The sequence below is a fragment of the Photinus pyralis genome, unplaced genomic scaffold (assembly GCF_008802855.1).
Source record: "Photinus pyralis isolate 1611_PpyrPB1 unplaced genomic scaffold, Ppyr1.3 Ppyr1.4_LG4, whole genome shotgun sequence".
NCBI classification, from domain to species: Eukaryota; Metazoa; Arthropoda; class Insecta; order Coleoptera; family Lampyridae; genus Photinus; species Photinus pyralis.
In genome coordinates, this window is record NW_022170511.1 from 41,912,821 (window position 1) to 41,933,464 (window position 20,644).

General features: G+C 35.9%; 2 protein-coding genes across 2 annotated transcripts; both read left to right on the top strand.

The window, feature by feature from the left end:
• The first annotated feature begins 244 nt into the window (after window positions 1-244).
• LOC116167567 (odorant receptor 43a-like) lies at window positions 245-1,235 on the top strand. Its single transcript, XM_031482958.1, has 3 exons — window positions 245-541; window positions 588-848; window positions 901-1,235. The coding sequence occupies exons 1-3, from the start codon at window positions 245-247 to the stop codon at window positions 955-957; spliced, it is 615 nt and encodes a 204-aa protein (XP_031338818.1). The 3' UTR covers window positions 958-1,235.
• Window positions 1,236-9,511: 8,276 nt separating this feature from the next.
• On the top strand, window positions 9,512-10,829 carry LOC116169150 (odorant receptor 85c-like). The gene is made up of 5 exons (XM_031485176.1): window positions 9,512-9,683; window positions 9,734-9,873; window positions 9,922-10,416; window positions 10,463-10,723; window positions 10,776-10,829. Exons 1-5 carry the CDS (start codon window positions 9,548-9,550, stop codon window positions 10,827-10,829), a joined length of 1,086 nt encoding a protein of 361 aa, XP_031341036.1. The 5' UTR covers window positions 9,512-9,547.
• The last annotated feature ends 9,815 nt before the right edge of the window (window positions 10,830-20,644 follow it).

Sequence of the window (20,644 nt, forward strand, 5' to 3'; positions counted from 1 at the left end):
AAATTTCGCTGCTTATTTTGGTATATTGGTAATTTTATAATTTAAGGGTCGAATTACTGTAGCTCTAGGAATTTCTGTGTACCTTTCTGGAATTTTGACTTGGCTATTCACAGATAATCAAAATGAGCTGCCTTTCGGTTCAATGCCCATCTGGATTAATTACAATTATACTGCGTGTTTGCTTTTCCAAGTGACTATATATTTTTTCTACGCCATAGAGTATTTTCTTCCGGTCACAATAAAAATGATCATAATGTTGCAATTGAAAACGCATTTCAAATACCTAAGAATGAACATCGAAGAGGTGCTTGACGATGCCAAAAAAGAGTTCAGTTCAATAAGTAAAATCGCCTCAAATTTACTCAGTAAAAGTAACGTCCCGTGGCTTTATCAACAAAAACAGTTAAATAAAATTATTGTGCATCACAACTACATTATAAGAATTGCAAGCGAAACTGAGGAAGTATTCAACAAGTGTGTTTTAGTGAATGTTCTTAGCTTATCTTTTCTAATTTGCATCTTTCTGTTCCGCATAGTAAATGTAAGTATGGAATTAAATAAACTCTTGTGGGTATGTTCTTTTGCAGGTGCCACTGTTTACCGTCGAATTTTTTAAACTTTGCATATACTTGATTGGAGCAAGTGCCTTATTCTTCGGGGATTGCTATCTCACACAACGAGTCCTAACCGAAAATGAAGCACTCGCCTTTTCGTGCTACGATGTTGACTTTGTAGGCACTAGTTTGCCATTTCAAAAATCTTTAATTTTAATAATGGCTAGGGCGCAAAGATCGATTCGTTTTACAGTGGGAAAATTTGCACCATTGAATATTGTTACCCTCGTTACCGTAAGTATTAACCACATGAAATTGACAAACCTAGATCTTCTTTTATTTTCAGATTTTGAAGGCGTCATATTCTTATTTCATGTTACTTCAACACCACCGCGAAAAATAGTCACATGAAAATGGAATCGAAACGTTAATTTGTTTGTAATATAGCACCTACGGCCAACTGCAAATTAAAGATATGCCACTCATTAATATTTTCAGCTTACACTAATCACTTTTGCACGGGGGTCTTGTAATTTATTGACTTTTCAAAATAAAGTCGTGTAGGGTGTTATTGAGGGAGAGCCATGGCCCATGACACCGATGATACCAAAAATGTAAACTTGTTAACTAAACAATCAAAAAATGTAATAATTTTATTTAAGATGACTGTGAAATTTTCTAGTAAACTGTTTTATGCATCCCATACCCCTTGAGTAAGTTTACAAGTCAAAAATTGCGCCAGTTGCCAGTTGTTCTTTGTTACCTACAAAATTTCTCAAGTGTAAATTGCGCACATTGCACCAAAATAGCATAGTTTTAATTTATCTACGCAGTCTCTCGGTAGCTAATTCATGCAATTCAAACAGGTGCCAATAAATCAGAGAATATGTTAATAAACGGTACGTGTTTCACAGCAGCAAAGCCTTCTTAAGATTTACTTCAGATCCATCCGGCCCACGGACAACGGTCTGTAAGCGAGATTGTCCCGATTTCTACAAAATATGGAAAGTAATTTATTGTTAAAATTTCTTAACTCTTCCAAAGCGCAAACTGTGGTGGTAACCGAAAAATATACAAAACAATATGCATATTTTCTATGCCACACTTCCTGTTTCTACCGTGCAATATTGCATAGTTACATACAGGAAGGTGGATTATTGCGAATTAGTAAGTAGACAGTCGAAGGGTAGGTATAGGGTCGAACCTGTCAACATCAAAATGTAGCAATTTTCAATATAGATTAAAATGTAATTATTATTAAAACTAGTCTTCTTAAATACCCCAATATCAACCATAAAACAATACATGGCGCAAGATAAATCATAACAAAACGACGTGAGTTGGCACAGCTTTTTCTAAAAACCCGCCGCATAAACGGGTACTTTAAATGATTGACCCTTCTGACAGTCTTTGTTGCACACAATAATGGATATAAAATCGCAACTTCTTTAAGAAAATAAAATTGTTTTTTACAGTCTGCTAGCCCAAATATACAGTGTGTCCTCGGATGGACTGAACAAGAGGGAAAAAATTTTTAATTTTAACTTTACGCAAAAATGTCATTCTTTATAAAATTTTAGCTTGCCTCAAAACCACCTATTCTGTAATATAAAAATCTAGACATTCCTTTTAACAGCTGAGAAAATTACAAAAAACGCAAAATATAAAGCGGAAATTTTTCTAAGTTGCATGTTTTTAATTAAATCAGACTATCATTGTATCTTCCATGGCAAAAAATCACGGGAGCGATAAATTCTGTCAATGAAGATACGATCCACAATGTTTATAAAGAATTTGTATGTAGAGAGTTTCTCTTAAGCTCTAAGGTGTCTTTTAACTTGATTTGCTTATCAGGTTGCCATGGAAAATACAATGATAGTCTGATTTAATCAAAAACATGCAACTTTGAAAAATTTCCGCTGTACATTTTGCGTTTTTTGTGATTTTCTCAGCTGCTAAAAGGAATATCTAGATTTTTAATTCAGAATAGGGGGTTTTGAGGCAAGCAAAAATTGTTTCCCTCTTGTTCAGTCCATCCGGGGACACACTGTAAGTACATAATATGTAAACAACTTTCCTTTTTCGCTGATGTGCTTACTCCGTCTCTCTGAAATGTGTTTGCCCACCGTTTCAGAGATTTGACCCATATTTTTGAAATGCAACACCCTGTATATCTTAACGTAAATTTTTTCGCATTATTGATGTATCACGACCTATATTTTTTTTAGTTTTAGCCATCACTAATCAACAAAAATGGCTGACGGTAGAAACCTGCCATTTTAAAATTTTGAAAAATATGATGATTATGTATATAAAACATATAAATATATAGGTTGTGTGATAAATCAATGTAATCAGGAAAACGAATGCAAAAAATTGACGTTAAGATAGATACGGTGTTGTATTTAAAGATACCCAGATTGAGTTAAAGCTCAGAAACGGCGGTCCAACAATTCTTTTTAACTACGCCACTGGATTATACGTAAAAATATCTAAAACAAACCGTTTTTACATTTAGGTAGTAAGGTAAGATAACATTCCAAAATGTCAAACTTTCAGGTTTCACAATGTACTTCAGAAACAAACGTAGCTAGATTGATTCTGTTTGTGGTATTAAAAGTTTCACAAAAAAGTGGAACATGGTCGCGAAAACCGCAAGTCTCTATCATTAAAAAACAGCTGAGACACACTGCAGTAGTCTCAATCAAAATAGGACACACTGTTAATGACTTTTACCCAAAATGGTCCTGAAACCTTCACTTTCACGCCTACTTTCTGTCAGGAAATTTAAGTTTCCAGGACAGAGGTAGAGCAGAATACTTTTCCTGCCGCTTGTCACTTTACCGGCCGCATTTGTGACATTTCTAATGTTTATAATGACTCCTGTCATCACTGACAGATTGACATTGATCAAAAATTTTATATGTAAATTGAAATGTTATAATAAACTACGATTTCGGGTAAAATTTGATACAAAACTCGTCAGTAAAATGACATTACTTGACTAGGAAATTAAAGTACTAGGCCCCAAAGGGCCTCGGGCCAGTAATGTGTCATTTTCCTGACTTTTATGTAAATAACTATTTTTACAAATGTGTTTTACTGGATTTGTAAAACAGAAGTGCTCACTTTGTTATGAATGAAATCTAACTTCAATCCCAAATTAACAGTACATATACAGGATGGGTCATTAGTGCGTGGGTGGAATATTGTGGGTTTATTAACGCACATATTTAAAATTCAATGTCAAGGACTCCTAAGGCTACAAGCTAAAATATATTTTATAACTAACCGTCCCGGCGAACTACGTACCGCCTTTGGGAAATCCCGTTTTTCCGCTTCGTTGTATAATCACACGGTGCACATTTTAAATCCTTTGAAGATTTGTGTCTTAAGAGGTGTGGTTTCAAAATACTTATGTTGAAGATTTGTTGCAAAAAATTACAATGTGTGCACTAAAAATACGTAGTAGCGGCAAGCGTTTATTGGTCATTGCTACATACTGCGTGATTTCCATCGAAATCACGAGTATCTATACCTACCACTTTTTAATTAGATATATATTTTTGTCGTGTTTTTTTATATTATAATAAGTTATCCTGCTATTATATAATAATAATAATATCCGTTTATTGAAAAAAACAGTGAACAAAAAAGCAGGTGCAGTAAAAAAAAAGAAAAAAGACATAGAGGAAATGCTCACCGTTAAGTTCAAAAGGGCGAAGTTCAGATTGGTAGTTAAAAACTCTACTATCTGTTCTTCCACTTAACCCTTGCTTATTTAAACGAAGTTCCTAGTCAGCCAATGATCGATATCACTTATGTGTATGAGATTAAAACTAAAAAAAGAAAAGGGCTTAGAGAGACCTATGTTGTTTTTCTAGCAGTGACATCCAAATATATTTTTTAAAATTTTTCATTGTAGAGGATTTTATATGAGATGAGAGTGAGTTATATATCTTCGGGACGTAATAGCTAAAAGATCTTTTAAATAAAGTTGTTTTATGAATTGGGATTGAGATGAACATTCTACTTCTTGTATTTAAATTATGAATATTAGTTCTAAATTTGATTCTATCATGGAGATACCCAGGAGTTTTGTTACAAATGATTCTATGGATAAAACAAGCTGTATGATAATTTCTCAAATTAGACATATTTAACCATTTAATGTCATTTAGTTTGTGTGATATTCGGTGAAATTTTCTTATTCCAAATATAAGTTGTAGGCAAGAATTCTGCATACGCTGGATTCTTCCACTGTCTACCGCATCCAAACATGGGCCGTATATATTATCACAATAACTAAATTGTGATAGTACTAATGACTCACAAAGCATGATTTTCAAACTGCGATTTAATATTAGTCTATTGTTATACAGAGTTTTTAAATTTAAGTAGGCTTTGCGAAGAAGTTCCGAGACATGCTTCTTAAATCTTAAATCAGTGTCCAATATTAATCCCAGGTTTTTAGCGTTATCGACAAGCGGTAGGGGCGTATCTTTAATCTTTATTTTTATTTCAGGAATTATAAGTTTGCGAATTTTTGCTCTACCAAATAACATCACGTAACATTTTTGTGCATTAATTTTCAGCCCATGTCTTTCTGATATTTCCACCAAGTCCTGCACATCTTCATTAATATTAGATACAGCATTTTGAGTTTCATGTGGTAAGAATTCATGTAATAATTGGGTGTCATCTGCATATAAATGATATGTACAATATTTGATGGAGTTTATAATATCAAATGTGTAAATTATATATAGAAGGGGCCCTAAGACAGAACCTTGAGGTACACCAACTGTCACTGGTAGCGCGTGAGAAATTTCACGTTCAAGGGTAACGTATTGGAAGCGTGACGATATATAATTCCTAATTAAATTTGTAGCAATCGTACCAAAACCTATATGCTCAAGAATCGCCAGGAGTACATTGTGAGAAATTGTATCAAAGGCCTTTGAGTAGTCCATAAGCACTAGAACGGCAAGTTTATTTTTATCTATGGCCGACATGATGGTATCCGTCACATGTGCAAGCGCCGTATTGCAACTGTAACCCGCTCTAAATCCCGATTGCATTTGTGGAAGTACACATTCGTGATCTACATAGTGTCTAATTTGAACAACCATGATTTTCTCTAAAACTTTCGAGAGACAGGGCAAAATACTTATAGGCCTTAGGTCTTTCAATTCTTTCGGACTACTTACCTTAGCTAGTGGGATAATTTTAGCAATTTTCCACACGCTTGGAAAGGTGCCTTCGTTAAGGCAATAATTTATTATGTGAGTAATAGGTAGTGCCAAGTACGGTAAACATAACTTCCACATATTATTATATTATATTATATTCGGGTCGAAGACGAATCCAACAAATAGGTAGAAGACTATGAACATTACTCCGACCGTTCTTGAGTTATTAGTGGTGTTACACGACTGTTTTAAACATAAAGATAGTAACACTGCATAGTCACGGCCTTCTAGGTTTTATGATAACCGGACATCTACTTTTTGAAAAATAATCGACTCATTTTAGATATGTGTAATACATAAGTCACAATAAAATTAACCAGGGAATCGAAATATGCAATAAACATAACAGAAGGTTCTATTTAAACAAATGCAACATTGATATAAATCACCCTGTATCACGATTGCAATTTCGTTGAAAATATTTTTAGGTTGTAGCCTTAAGAGTCCTTCAGTAAGCGCCGACAATGAATTTTAAATATCTGCGTTAATAAACCCACAATCCCACAATTAATGTAGCCTGTATATAGATATAAACACCTAAAAATACAGTCAATGGTAGTGAGAATCTACAGGCTGGTCATGTTCCATTTTTACCCCTGAACTTTTTTTCTAATAATAATAAAGTGCTTTAGTGTCTTCTCCCGTTGCACTATGATATAAAAGATCACTAAATGGATTATATAAAATAAAAAATAAATATCAAATCAATCAAATTTTATTTGTTAAGTGGCGCCCCGAAAAAAAGTTCATAATAGAGAAAATGAAACATGGCCCTTGAAAAAACAGCACCCTGTAGAGTGTAGATTCTCACTATCACTGACATGACAAATGATGAAAGCATTTCAGCGTAACTTAAATTTCAAATTTGTGTGAAATATCTCAAAAAATGCAGGAGATATAGGTATATTCAAGAAAGAAAGTAAATCTTGTTGTTTTCTTAATTAGTTTAGTTTCAGTTTGTCGGATAGGCGCTTCACCTCATGACCGAGGCACCTGGCGCAGTGGATGCGCTCACCGATGCTATTCGGGAGGTTGTGGGTTCGAATCCCGCTGCCAACTGCTCTGTTTGGGGTTTTGTCAGGGGGTTTTCCTCAGACATACGTAGCTTCGCATAATGCTAGCATTATGTTGAAATCTACGAGGCGAATGCTGGAGCAGTACTCTCCCCCTCAGCACCCTAACTCCCTTCCTTCCGTTCCCATCCCTAACTTTACCCATCCTTACAATCCCGTTCTCTGGCTGAAGAGGACCAGGAAGCCCTGAGCAGCCCGCCTCCGGTATCCCTGTAGTCAGGGGTGCCGGAGGAATGAAACACGTTGGCCTTTTTCCCTTCCTTTCACCTCATGATTATTATTGTTCTTGTGATAATAAACGTATTAATTCCATTAGGTTTATGCGTATACGCTCTTTTACTAATTATTAATTAATCGCTGCGACAATACGTTCTAATTTACCACAAATAGGGAGATTAAAAGGACATTTACTCACACGTTCGTCAATGAATTATTTGTTCTAAATTGTATCCGTCGCCCCATTTCCTGGCTTTAGTGTTGAATTGCACGCTGGAAATGGGTCCTATTAGGATATTTCTGCAACTTGGCAAGCTAAACGCAGCTGGGAAAAAATAAGCTGATTTCGCAAATTCCGAAACTCATAGGCAGTCCTGAAAGCCCGGCAAAAAGTCTGCCGGCAAACCAATGATAATTAATTACGCCACCATTAAGTAGGCGTTAAAAAATTACTTAAGAGTTCAGATAGGAGATTATTACTGTACGTACTTAGGCGTTTTGACACTAGATAGAGGTTGAAGAGATTCGAATAGCACCCGTGGAGCTGAAACCAACTTCGAGGATTAGCGTTGGGGTAGTTAAGGTCCCATTAGATTAGCGTTCGGATTAACCGAGTTTAGAAAAACAGTTTAAGGAAATTTAAGGCCAGTTAGCAAGTTTTTTTTGCGGAAGAAACGCAATGGTGTAAATTCAATTCAGTGAAGAACACAGCCTGCTATTATAAACAAACGCGTTCGTAAGCGAATTCCTTGGAAAACTTTACCGTATCGTAGTGATATCAAGTAAAAGAGGAGCTGAAATTAATTCAAGTGACTCACGGAAATTACAATAACAAAAACTGTTCGTGAAATCACATAATAACAAAGTTCATTAGTGCAGCTAACGAAAAAGGCAGTTTAGTGTAAAACTTTACCTTAGAAATTTCCTCAAATTTAACCATAATAACCCAGTTAATTAGAATGTGTATATGCAAAACGTACTTTCAGGAACAAATTATACCGACTAGTAAAAGAATAAACAATGAGAGCGGACCCAATCAATCTCCAAATCCTAGCCTCCGAGAGGCTGTTGCAAGCTGGCGGGGTTTAAGGGTGCACGCTCCCGAAATCATCTGAAATCTACTCCAGATTGACGAGTAAAAATGTTAGCCGTAAGAATGCCAGATTTTCCTCGTCGAAAAAAATTGTAAATAAAAAGGTTAGTCGTATTAAAGCATTTTTGTCAACTTTACTCGATAACTTAAGATCCGTTGTAAAGGGTAAATATTGAACTGTTGTACCACTACCAGTCAAATTTTAAAAGAAGTCGAAAAAATGTTCTTTTAATAATTGAATTTGGTGTCCATTCAAATTAAATTTTATTTTTCGAAATCAAAAAAACCATCAATTTAACTGTGACGGAAACCAAGTTCAAGGGTTATTTTATGTGACGGAAACCAAGTTAAAGGGTTATTTTATTAAATAATTTGTCACCGTAAAATAAAAAAATTAAGATGCGATTACAGTGTGCTCTTATAAATTAACCGTAATTCAAATTCCTACTATGAAGCCATGAGGTAAGAAAAGAGATGGACAGTACGAAGTCAAAAAGACCATTTGTAGCAAACTTTCAAATAAAGGACAGGAAAGGACTCTTTCGTACACAAGGGGGAAAGTTTAATAGGAGCTCGTAAGAGCTAGTCAAAGGCATTTTTGAATTTTTTTATGATACAGTTTTTTGGTTGCAATTTCCCATTTAATAGAAAAACAAACGCAATTGTCAGCAAATGATTTGCAGTCGTAAGGAAATGAAACCTTCCCCACATTCTTTACTAATAATTATAAAAATGGAATTTATGCTAAATGTTTCGACATCTCCATGTCATCCTCATGCACTAGCAATAAAATTTGTGGCAAAACAAGTAATTAATTATTTGCAGCGTAGGGTCCGTTGCAAAATGGCATAATCGAAATTTTCCAAGGAAGTAATCTGCGAAGATTTATCTATCTTCAGTTACAAACCAATACTTTAGTACGTTTAGCTTTTATATTTGCAATTTGTTGTAATCATATAAAATCTTTAATATCTATTATTTTGTAACTTGTTGAAAACCTTGTCTTGTCAAGGAAGGCGATAAGTTTAAGTTTGTAAATTCATTTAGACCTTAATTTTATGTTAAGTTTAGATAAAGTATTGAGTTAGACGATGTAAGCAAGCACTTTTGTATTTATTATTTAGTCAGAATTCTTCGATGAAATGCAGTAGCATATTGGAAGGTTCACACCACGTCAACTTTGCTTACTTGTGTATGAATAACTTATGAATTTAGAACAGTTCCGATCAATTTTATTCTTAGTTCTAAACAGATGCATTATACTTTAGTGCACGGAAGATGTCAAGTGACGCGTTATCTGTCGCTTTCAAAAAGCTTAGAAAGTTTTCTAAAAGAACGGGGCTGGTACTAAAACAGAATATGAGCAGAAGTGAAAAAGTTACTGTTGGTATCTACTTACTTGCGGTTTATTTGTATTGTGCGATGTTCGTAGGTCGGAAGTTTAATCTTCAGACCGACATTGAGGACTGTTTCTACCTGTTTGGAATTACTAATTGTATTAATTACTCTGTGACCATACTTGGTATCTGATTAATCATTTTCTAGCCGCAATTAATCTCACATTAATGAGGATGAACAGATCAAAACTGACAAATTTGTTGATTTTACTAGAGACCTCATCGGAGTACCAAATAAAGAGGAAAAGTGAGCTTCGGTCTGAATTGGAGCGGCCGTTGACGGTAGTGGTAAGTTTCGCTGGCCATTATGCCATATTGGTAATCAGAAAATTTAAGGGTCGACTTACTGTTGCACTAGGAATTGCTCCTTATGCGTCCGGAATTTTGGTTTGGTTACTAAGAGATAATCGAAATGGCCTTCCTTACGGTTCCATGCCCAGGTGGATGAATTACAATTATACCGCGTGTTTGCTTTTCCAAGTTACCAATACATTGTTCCTGGTTATAGAATATTTAAGACCGGCTGCAATCAAAATATGCATAATGTTGCAATTGAAAACGCATTTAAAATACTTAAGAATGAGCACCGAGGAGGTACTTGACGATGCTAAGAAAGAGTTCTGTTCAATAAGTAAAATCGCTTCAAATTTAGTCAGCAAAAATAACGTTCCGTGGCCGTATCAACAAAAACAGTTAAAGCGAATTATCATGCATCACAACCACATTACAAGAATTGCAAATGAAACTGAGGAAGTATTCAACAAGTGTGTTTTAGTAAATTTTCTTAGCTTATCTTTTCTAATCTGCATCATTCTGTTTCGCATAGCAAATGTAAGTATAGAATTAAATATACTTTAGTAGATATGTTCTTTTGCAGGCGCCACTGTTTACCGTTGAATTTTTTAAAATGTCCATATACTTCATTGGGGCGAGTGCCTTATTCTTTGGGGATTGTTTTCTTACACAAAGAGTCCTAAACGAAAATGAAGCACTCGCCTTTTCATGCTACAATATTGACTTTGTAGGCACTAATTTGCCATTTCAAAAATCCTTAATTTTAATAATGGCTAGGGCGCAAAGATCGATTCGTTTTACAGTGGGAAAATTTGCACCATTAAGTATTGTTACCCTTGTTACTGTAAGTTGCAACCACATTAGACTGACAATCTTGGATATTCTTCTATTTTTAGATTTTGAAGGCGTCATATTCCTATTTGATGTTACTTCAAAACCACCGAAAATAGACCCATGAAAATGGAACGCTAATTTGTCTGTAATATAGTGCGACCAACTGCAAATTACCAGATGTGCAACTTATAATCTTCTTCTGCTTAAACTAATCACTTTTGCACGTAGTAGTAGTAATTTAAATGACTTTTCGAGATAAAGTTGTGTAGGATGTTGTTGAAGAGAGCCACAATGATACCAAAAATGTAAACTTGTTAAATAAACAATCAAAAAATGTAATAATTTTATTCAAGAAGACTTGAGAAATTTTCGATAACTATTGTGTGCAGTCAATACCCCTTGCGTACGTTTCCAAGCCAAAAATTGCGCCAATTGTACTATGTTACCTCCACAATTTCTAATCTTATATATAACGAGTGTAAATACCGCACAATAATAGCATAATGATGGGCATTAATAAAGGCAAACAAAGTATGCCGCAAATTGGTAATAGCATGCAATATATGCCAAGCGACTAAAGTGTCTGTTTTAATCCCGAGACTAATATAATCAGAAATCTGGCTCTTACGTTATTTTACCCTTAACCTGGGTTGCGAGTTTTGGTACGATTTCAATTCAATTCAAAGTTACATGAAATGCATTTAACGAGATGCACCCGATTATTCATTACTTGTGATTTGTAGAGACAATAGAGCGTGCCATACAAAAAGAAAATTCCTGTATTTTTCAAGAAGATTTTAATTATAAATGCCTTGTCAAATTCGATATAAATAAAATCGTTAAGTGAAAGTAAATGTAGATAAATTTGTTCGTGAAGACTTTTGAAGGATTTAATTGAGGATCATTTGCATGAAGAATATTTTGGCCCTTTGATTCAAAAGGAATCCATAAGGTGCAAATTTCTTGTAAGCACCGAAATCTAATACTATTCAGACAGTGCTGATAGGTACAATTACAATGGCTCAAACTAAAAAGGAATCTAAATACTAATCGTGACAGTCGGAACGAGTTGCGAAATGAATTTTCTCTGCATGCCGTGGTAGTACGTATACATTATTATTAGCAGTTTACCTTGGAAGGCGGCGTGTATCTGAACAAGATGGTTACCTAACATCTTAGATTTTCTCCTCGTCGGATCTAGCGCAATGTTGTTTGGATAGGAAATTAAAAGGAAAAATTTTATTTGAGAACGAAGAAACAAGTTTTTAGTAAAGGAGTACTCTTTAGTTTTAGCATTGAATAAAAACACTATAAGAAGCCTAACGCTTATGGAAGAAAGCGCGACAAATCCCCTTGCACCCGCATTGGTTGTGATCAACGAACTCTCTTTGCGGTAAATAGGAGGAAAGCAAATTCTCATTCTTCTCAGTTCAAGAATCGACACTATTGACAGTGTTTCCATTATATTCTCAGTTCAATCTCTGTCGCGCTTTATTTCCACGGGGTTAGGCTTCTTATAGTGTTTTTATTCAATAGTTTTAGTTATCAATGAGTAAGAATTTAATAGGAAAGCCCAAGTACTACGTATGACTCAATAATTACCTACCAGATAAAAAAGTTGCGCAGCTGAAAAAAACTTTGAATTATTCTTATATCTAAGCAGGCGAGATCTAACTACGACTTATGTCTAGAAAAGCCACTAAAAAAATTAAGGGATGCAGCTATAAAAATAGCTGACTGTTGCAAAAATTTATGTTGGCAAGTTGCAGCTGAACGTTGAAAAAAAAAGGCGATGGCAGCTGTTCCCCCAACGAAAAAAATTAGGATGGCAGCTAAAGTAGCTGAAGGTGGAAACAAAAGAGTTTTACGATGAAACAATGCGCAGCTGAAAAAAAATTGGAATTATTCTTATATCTAAGCAGGCGAGATCTAACTACGACTTATGTCTAAGTACGGTTGATGCATGAAGGTGCTATCCTAAGTGGCCTCCTTTACCTCCCCTCACTAGCCACCCTCCAGCCTCTCAATTATACAGAATAATAACTCCGGATAACACCTTTCGAAATCCACCTCATTGATATCCAAGCAAGCAAGTTGAAATCAAAAGCGATCTAACTACGACTTAATGTCTAGAAAAGCCACTAAAAAAATTAAGGGATGCAGCTATAAAAATAGCTGACTGTTGCAAATATTTATGTTGGCAAGTTTGCAGCTGAACGTTGAAAAAAAAAGGCGATGGCAGCTGTTCCCCGAACGAAAAAAATTAGGAAGGCAGCTAAAGTAGCTGAAGGTGGAAACAAAAGAGTTTACGATGAAACAATGCGCAGCTGAAAAAAAAATTGAATTATTCTTATATCTAAGCAGGCGAATCTAAACTACGACTTATGTCTAGAAAAGCCACTAAAAAAATTAAGGGATGCAGCTATAAAAATAGCTGACTGTTGCAAATATTTATGTTGGCAAGTTGCAGCTGAACGTTGAAAAAAAAAGGCATGGCAGCTGTTCCCGAACGAAAAAAATTAGGAAGGCAGCTAAAGTAGCTGAAGGTGGAAACAAAAGAGTTTTACGATGAAACAATGCGCAGCTGAAAAAATTGGAATTATTTATACTAAGCAGGCGAAATCTAACTACGACTTATGTCTAAAAAGCCACTAAAAAATTAAGGATCAGCTTAGCACTGTTTGCAAAAATTTTATGTTGGCAAGTTGCAGCTGAACGTGAAAAAAAAAGGCGATGGCAGCTGTTCCCCGAACGAAAAAAATTAGGATGGCAGCTAAAGTAGCTGAAGGTGGAAACAAAAGAGTTTTACGATGAAACAATGCGCAGCTGAAAAAAAATTGGAATTATTCTTATATCTAAGCAGGCGAGATCTAACTACGACTTATGTCTAAGTACGGTGGATTGCATGAAGGTGCTATCCTAAGTGGCCTCCTTTACCTCCCCTCACAGCCACCCTCAGCCTCTCGAATTATGCAGTATAAATTAACTCTCGGATAACACCTTTCAAAATCCACCTTCATTGATATCAAGCAAGCAAGTTGAAATCAAACAAGCGAGATCTAACTACGACTTATGTCTAGAAAAGCCACTAAAAAAATTAAGGGATGCAGCTATAAAAATAGCTGACTGTTGCAAAAATTTATGTTGGCAAGTTGCAGCTGAACGTTGAAAAAAAAAAGGCGATGGCAGCTGTTCCCCGAACGAAAAAAATTAGGAAGGCAGCTAAAGTAGCTGAAGGTGGAAACAAAAGAGATTTACGATGAAACAATGCGCAGCTGAAAAAAAATTGGAATTATTCTTATATCTAAGCAGGCGAAATCTAACTACGACTTATGTCTAGAAAAGCCACTAAAAAAATTAAGGGATGCAGCTATAAAAATAGCTGACTGTTGCAAATATTTATGTTGGCAAGTTGCAGCTGAACGTTGAAAAAAAAAGGCGATGGCAGCTGTTTCCCGAACGAAAAAAATTAGGAAGGCAGCTAAAGTAGCTGAAGGTGGAAACAAAAGAGATTTACGATGAAACAATGCGCAGCTGAAAAAAAATTGGAATTATTCTTATATCTAAGCAGGCGAAATCTAACTACGACTTATGTCTAGAAAAAGCCACTAAAAAATTAAGGGATGCAGCTATAAAAATAGCTGATTGTTGCAAAAATTTATGTTGGCAAGTTGCAACTGAACGTTGAAAAAAAAAAAAGGCGATGGCAGCTGTTCCCCGAACGAAAAAAATTAGGATGGCAGCTAAAGTAGCTGAAGGTGGAAACAAAAGAGTTTTACGATGAAACAATGCGCAGCTGAAAAAATTGGAATTATTCTTATATCTAAGCAGGCGAGATCTAACTACGACTTATGTCTAGAAAAGCCACTAAAAAAATTAAGGGATGCAGCTATAAAAATAGCTGACTGTTGCAAAAATTTATGTTGGCAAGTTGCAGCTGAACGTTGAAAAAAAAAGGCGATGGCAGCTGTTCCCCGAACGAAAAAAATTAGGATGGCAGCTAAAGTAGCTGAAGGTGGAAACAAAAGAGTTTTACGATGAAACAATGCGCAGCTGAAAAAAAAATTGGAATTATTCTTATATCTAAGCAGGCGAGATCTAACTACGACTTATGTCTAAGTACGGTGGATTGCATGAAGGTGCTATCCTAAGTGGCCTCCTTTACCTCCCCTCACAGCCACCCTCAGCCTCTCGAATTATGCAGTATAAATTAACTCTCGGATAACACCTTTCAAAATCCACCTTCATTGATATCAAGCAAGCAAGTTGAAATCAAACAGGCAAAATCTAACTACGACTTATGTCTAGAAAAGCCACTAAAAAAATTAAGGGATGCAGCTATAAAAATAGCTGACTGTTGCAAAAATTTATGTTGGCAAGTTGCAGCTGAACGTTGAAAAAAAAAAGGCGATGGCAGCTGTTCCCCGAACGAAAAAAATTAGGATGGCAGCTAAAGTAGCTGAAGGTGGAAACAAAAGAGTTTTACGATGAAACAATGCGCAGCTGAAAAAAAATTGGAATTATTCTTATATCTAAGCAGGCGAGATCTAACTACGACTTATGTCTAGAAAAGCCACTAAAAAAATTAAGGGATGCAGCTATAAAAATAGCTGACTGTTGCAAAAATTTATGTTGGCAAGTTGCAGCTGAACGTTGAAAAAAAAAAGGCGATGGCAGCTGTTCCCCGAACGAAAAAAATTAGGATGGCAGCTAAAGTAGCTGAAGGTGGAAACAAAAGAGTTTTACGATGAAACAATGCGCAGCTGAAAAAAATTGGAATTATTCTTATATCTAAGCAGGCGAGATCTAACTACGACTTATGTCTAGAAAAGCCACTAAAAAAATTAAGGGATGCAGCTATAAAAAATAGCTGACTGTGCAATATTTAATGTTGGCAAGTTGCCAGCCTGACGTTGAAAAAAAAAGGCGATGGCAGCTGGTTCCCCGAACGAAAAAAAAATTAGGAAGGCAAGCTAAAGTAAGCTGAAGGTGAAAAAAAGAGTTCTTACGAATGAAACAATGCGGCAGCTGAAAAAAAAATTGGAAATTATTCTTATATCCTAAGCAGGGCGAGATCTAAACTACGACTTATGATCTAGAAAAGCCACTAAAAAAATTAAGGGATCAGCTATAAAAATAGCTGACTGTTGCAAATATTTATGTTGGCTAAAGTTGCAGCTGACGTTGAAAAAAAGGCGATGGCAGCTGTCCCCGACGAAAAAATTAAAAAGAAAAGGCAGCCTAAAGTAGCTGAAGGTGGAAAAAAAGAGATTTAACGATGAAACAATGGCAGCTGAAAAAAAAATTGGAAAATTATTCTATATCTAAGCAGGGCGAAATCTAACTACGGACTTAGTTAGAAAAGCCACTAAAAAAATAAGGGATGCAGCTATAAAAATAGCCTGACTGTTGCAAATATTTATGTTGGCAAGTTGGCTGCTGAAACGTTGAAAAAAAAAGCGATGGCAGCTGTTCCCCGAACGAAAAAAATTAAGGAAGGCAGCTAAAAGTAGCTGAAGGTGGAAACAAAAGAGATTTTACGAATGAACAATGCGCAGCTGAAAAAATATGGAATTATTCTTAAATCCTAAGCAAGGCGAAATCTAACTACGACTTATGTCTAAGCGGTGGATTGCCATGAAAGGGCTAATTCACCTAAAGTGGCTCCTTTACCTCCCCTCACAGCCCCCTCAGCCTCTCAAAATTTATACAGAATAAATTAACTCTCGATAACACCTTTCGAATCCACCTTCATTGATAATCAAGCAAGCAAGCTTTGAAATCAAAAGCGAATATCTAACTACTGACTTATGTCTAGAAAAGCCACTAAAAAAATTAAGGGATGCAGCTATAAAAATAGCTGACTGTTTTTGCAAATAATTTATGTTCACCGGTACTCGTGAGTTGCAGCTGAAACGTTGAAAAAAAAAAGGCGGATGGCAAGCTGTTCCCGATGCCGACAACGAAAAAATTAAGGAAGCAGCTAAGTACTGAATGGTGGAAACAAAAAGAGATTTACGATGAAACAATGCGAGCTGAACAAAATTGGAATTAATTCTTATAATCTAAAGCAGGCGAAATCCAATCTCGTGTATAATATATGGCATGGGTAGTAAACTAACGACTTATGTCTAGAAAGCCATCACTAAAAAATTAAAGGGTCAAGCAGCTATAAAAATTAAGCCTGAGCGGTTGCACAATAATTCTAATGTTGAGCCAGTTGGGCTACATCAAGCTGAACGTATGAAAAAAAGGCCGATGGGCAGCTGTTCCCAACCGCGAAAAAAAATTAGGAAGGCAACAGGCTAAAGTAGCTGAGGTGGCAAAAGAAAGAGATATTACGATGAAAATCGAATGCCGCGAGCTGAAATAAAATTGGAATTATTCTTATATCTAAGCAGGCGAATCTAACTACGAATCTTATGTCTAAGAAAAGCCACTAAAAAAATTTTTTAAGGATGCAGCTATAAAAATAGCTGACTGTGCTGCAAAATATTTTATGTGGGCAAGTTGGCAGCTGAACGTTGAAAAAAAAACGCGAATGGCAGCTGTTCCCGAACGAAAAAAAATTAAAAGGAAGGCGAAGCCTAAAAGTAGCTGAAGGTGGAAAACAAAAGAGATATCACGATGAAACAATGCGCGCTGAAAAAAAAATGAGAAAGTTAATTACTAAATATTCACTAATCAGGCGAAAATACAACATAACGACACTCTATGTCTAAGTAACGGGATTAGACGACAATGAGGGAGTATGGCCACCTAAAGTGGCTCTCCTTTAACCTCCACCTCACCAGCCACCCATCCAGCCTCATTCGAAATTATGACAGTAAAAATTAAACTCATCGGATAACACCTTTCGAAATCCACCCTTCATTGATACACAAAGCCAAGCAAGTTGAAAATCAAAAGAGCAAAGTTCTAACTACGACTCTATGTCCTAGAAAAAGCCACTCAAAAAAATTAAAGGGATGCAGCTATAAAAAATAGCTGAACTGTGCAACTTAGAATATTATCTTGGCCAAGTTAGCAGCTTGCCAACCACGTTGAAAAAAAAAAGGCAAGATGGCCCAGACATTGTTCCCCGAAAACGAAAAAAATTAGGAAGCAGCTAAAAAGTAGACTGAAGTGGAAAACAAAAGAGTTTTAACGAATGAAACAATGCGCCAGCTGAACAAAAATATTGGAATACTAATCTTATATCTAAGGCAGTGCGAAGTCTAAACTAACGACTAATAGATACTAGAAAAGCCGATAAAAAAAATTAGAGGATGCAGCTATTAAAATATCAATAGCAGATTTGCAAATAATTTATGCTGGCAAGTTGGCAGAGTCTTGAACGTCTGAATGAAAAAAAAAAAGGCGAATGCAGCGTTCCCCGAACGAAAAAAAATTGAGAGCCGAAAGAGTTAAAAAGTGACGCTAGTAAGAGGTGGGAACAACAAGAGTTTTACGAATGACGCAACAATGGCGCAGCTGACAAAAAAATTGGCAATCTATTTCCTATATCTAAGCAGGCGAACATCTTAAACTACGACTTAATGTCTAAGAAAAGCCACTAAAAAAATTAAGGGATGCAGCTATAAAAATGCCTGACTGTTGCAAATATTTATGTTGGCAAGTTGCAGCTGAACGTTGAAAAAAAAGGCGATGGCCAGCTTGTCCCCGCGAAATATAGGAAGGCAGCTAAAGTAGCTGAGGTGGAAACAAAAGAGATTTACGATGAAACAATGCGCAGACTGAAAAAATTGGAATTATTCTTATATCTAAGCAGGCGAAATCTAAACTAACGACTTTTATGTCTGAAAAGCCACTAAAAAAATTAAGGGATCAGCTATAAAAATAGCTGACTGTGCAATTTTTATGTTGGCAAGTTGTCAGCTGAACGTTGAAAAAAAAAAAGGCGATGGCAGCACAGTTCCCGCGAACGAAAAAAATTAGGAAGGCAGCTAAAGTAGCTGAAGGTGGAAACAAAAGAGTTTTTAACGAATGAAACAATGCGCAGCTGAATAAAAAATTGGAAAATATTCTAATATCTAGCAGGCGAAAATCTAACTACGACTCTATGTCTAGAAGCCCTAAAAAAAATTTAAGGGGAATGCCAGCTATAAAATAGCTGACTGTGCAAATATATCGAGTGTGGGCAAGTTGCAGCTTGACGTTGAAAAAAAGCGTATGTGAGCTGGTATTCCCCCGAACGAAAAAATTAGGAAAGGCAGCTAAAGTAGCTGAAGGTGAAAAAAAGAGATTTACGATGAAAACAATGCGCAGCTGAAAAAAAAATTGGAATTATTCTTATATCTAGAGCAGGCGAAATCTAACCTACGACTTATGTCTAGAAAAAGCCACTAAAAAAAATAAGGGATCAGCTAATAAAATAGCTGACTGTTTGCAAAATTTATGTTGCAAAGTTGCAGCTGAACTAAAAAAAAAACCAGGCGATGGCAGCTGTTCCCCGAACGAAAAAATTAGGATAGGGGGCAGCTAAAGTAGCTGAAGGTGGAAAACAAAAGAGTTTAAAAACGAATGAAACAATGCGCAGCCTGAAAAAATTGGAATTATTTTATTCTAAGCAGGGAAATCTAACTACGGACTTTAAATGTTCTAGAAAAGCCACTTAAAAAAATTAAGGGATGCAGCTATAAAATAGCTGACTGTTGCAAAATATTTATGTTGGCAAGTTGCACGCTGAAACGTTGAAAAAAAAAAAGGCGATGGCAGCTGTGTCCCCCTGAAACGAAAAAAATTAGGAAGGACAGCTAAAGTAAGCTGAAGGTGGAAACAAAAAGAGTTTTACGATGAAACAATGCGGCAGCTTGAAAAAAATTGGAATTATTTCTATATCTAAGCAGGCGAAATCTAACTACGACTTATGTCTAGAAAAGCCACTAAAAAAAATTAAGGGATGCAATGCTATAAAAAAATAGCTGACTGTTGCAAATATTTATGTTGGCAAGTTGCAGCTGAACGTTGAAAAAAAAAAAGGGGCGATGGCAGCGTTCCCGAACGAAAAAAAATAGGAAGGCAGCTAAAAGTAGCTGAAAGGTGGAAACAAAGAGATTTACGAATGAAACAATGCGCAGCTTGAAAGAAAATTGGAAATTATTCTTTTCTAAGCAGCTTATATCTAAGGCAGGCGAAATCTCAACTACGACTTATGGTCTAGAAAAGCCACAACTAAAAATTAAGGGGATGCAGCTATAAAAATAGCTGGACCTGTTTGCAAATATTTATGTTGGCAAGTTGCAGCTGAACGTTGAAAAAAAAAAAAGGCGATGGCAGCTGTTCCCGAACGGGAAAAAATTAGGAGAGGCAGCTAAAAGTAGCTGAAGGTGGAACAAAAAGAGTTTTTAACGATTGATAACAAGCCGGCAGTCTGAAAAAAATATTGGAATTATTCTATATCTAAGTCAGTTAGCGGATAATCTTACTACGACTTATGTCTAGAAAAAGCATAAAAAATTAAGGGAATGCAGCTATAAAAATAGCTGACTGTTGCAAATATTTATGTTGGGCAAGTTTTGCAGCTGAGAAACGTTGTAAAAAAAAGGGCGATGGCAGCTGTTCCCTTCGACCATAGGAAGGCAGCTAAATAGCTGAAGGTGGAACAGAGATTTCGAATGAGAAACAATGCGGCGCGCCGGGCGGGAGTGGTGACGCAGGTCGAAAAAAAAAATTGGAATTATTCTATCTAAGCAGGCGAAAATCTAATGACTACGAACTTATGGGTCTAGAAAAGTATCACTAAAAAAAAATTAAGGGTGGCCAGCTATAAGAATAGCTGACTGTTGCAAATATTTATGTTGGCAAGTGCCACGCTGAACGTTGAAAAAAAAAGGCGGGGATGGCAGCTGTTCCCTCCGAAAGAAAAAAAAATTAGGAAGGCAGCTAAAAGTACTGAAGTGGAACGAAATGAGGTTTTACCCCTAACCCG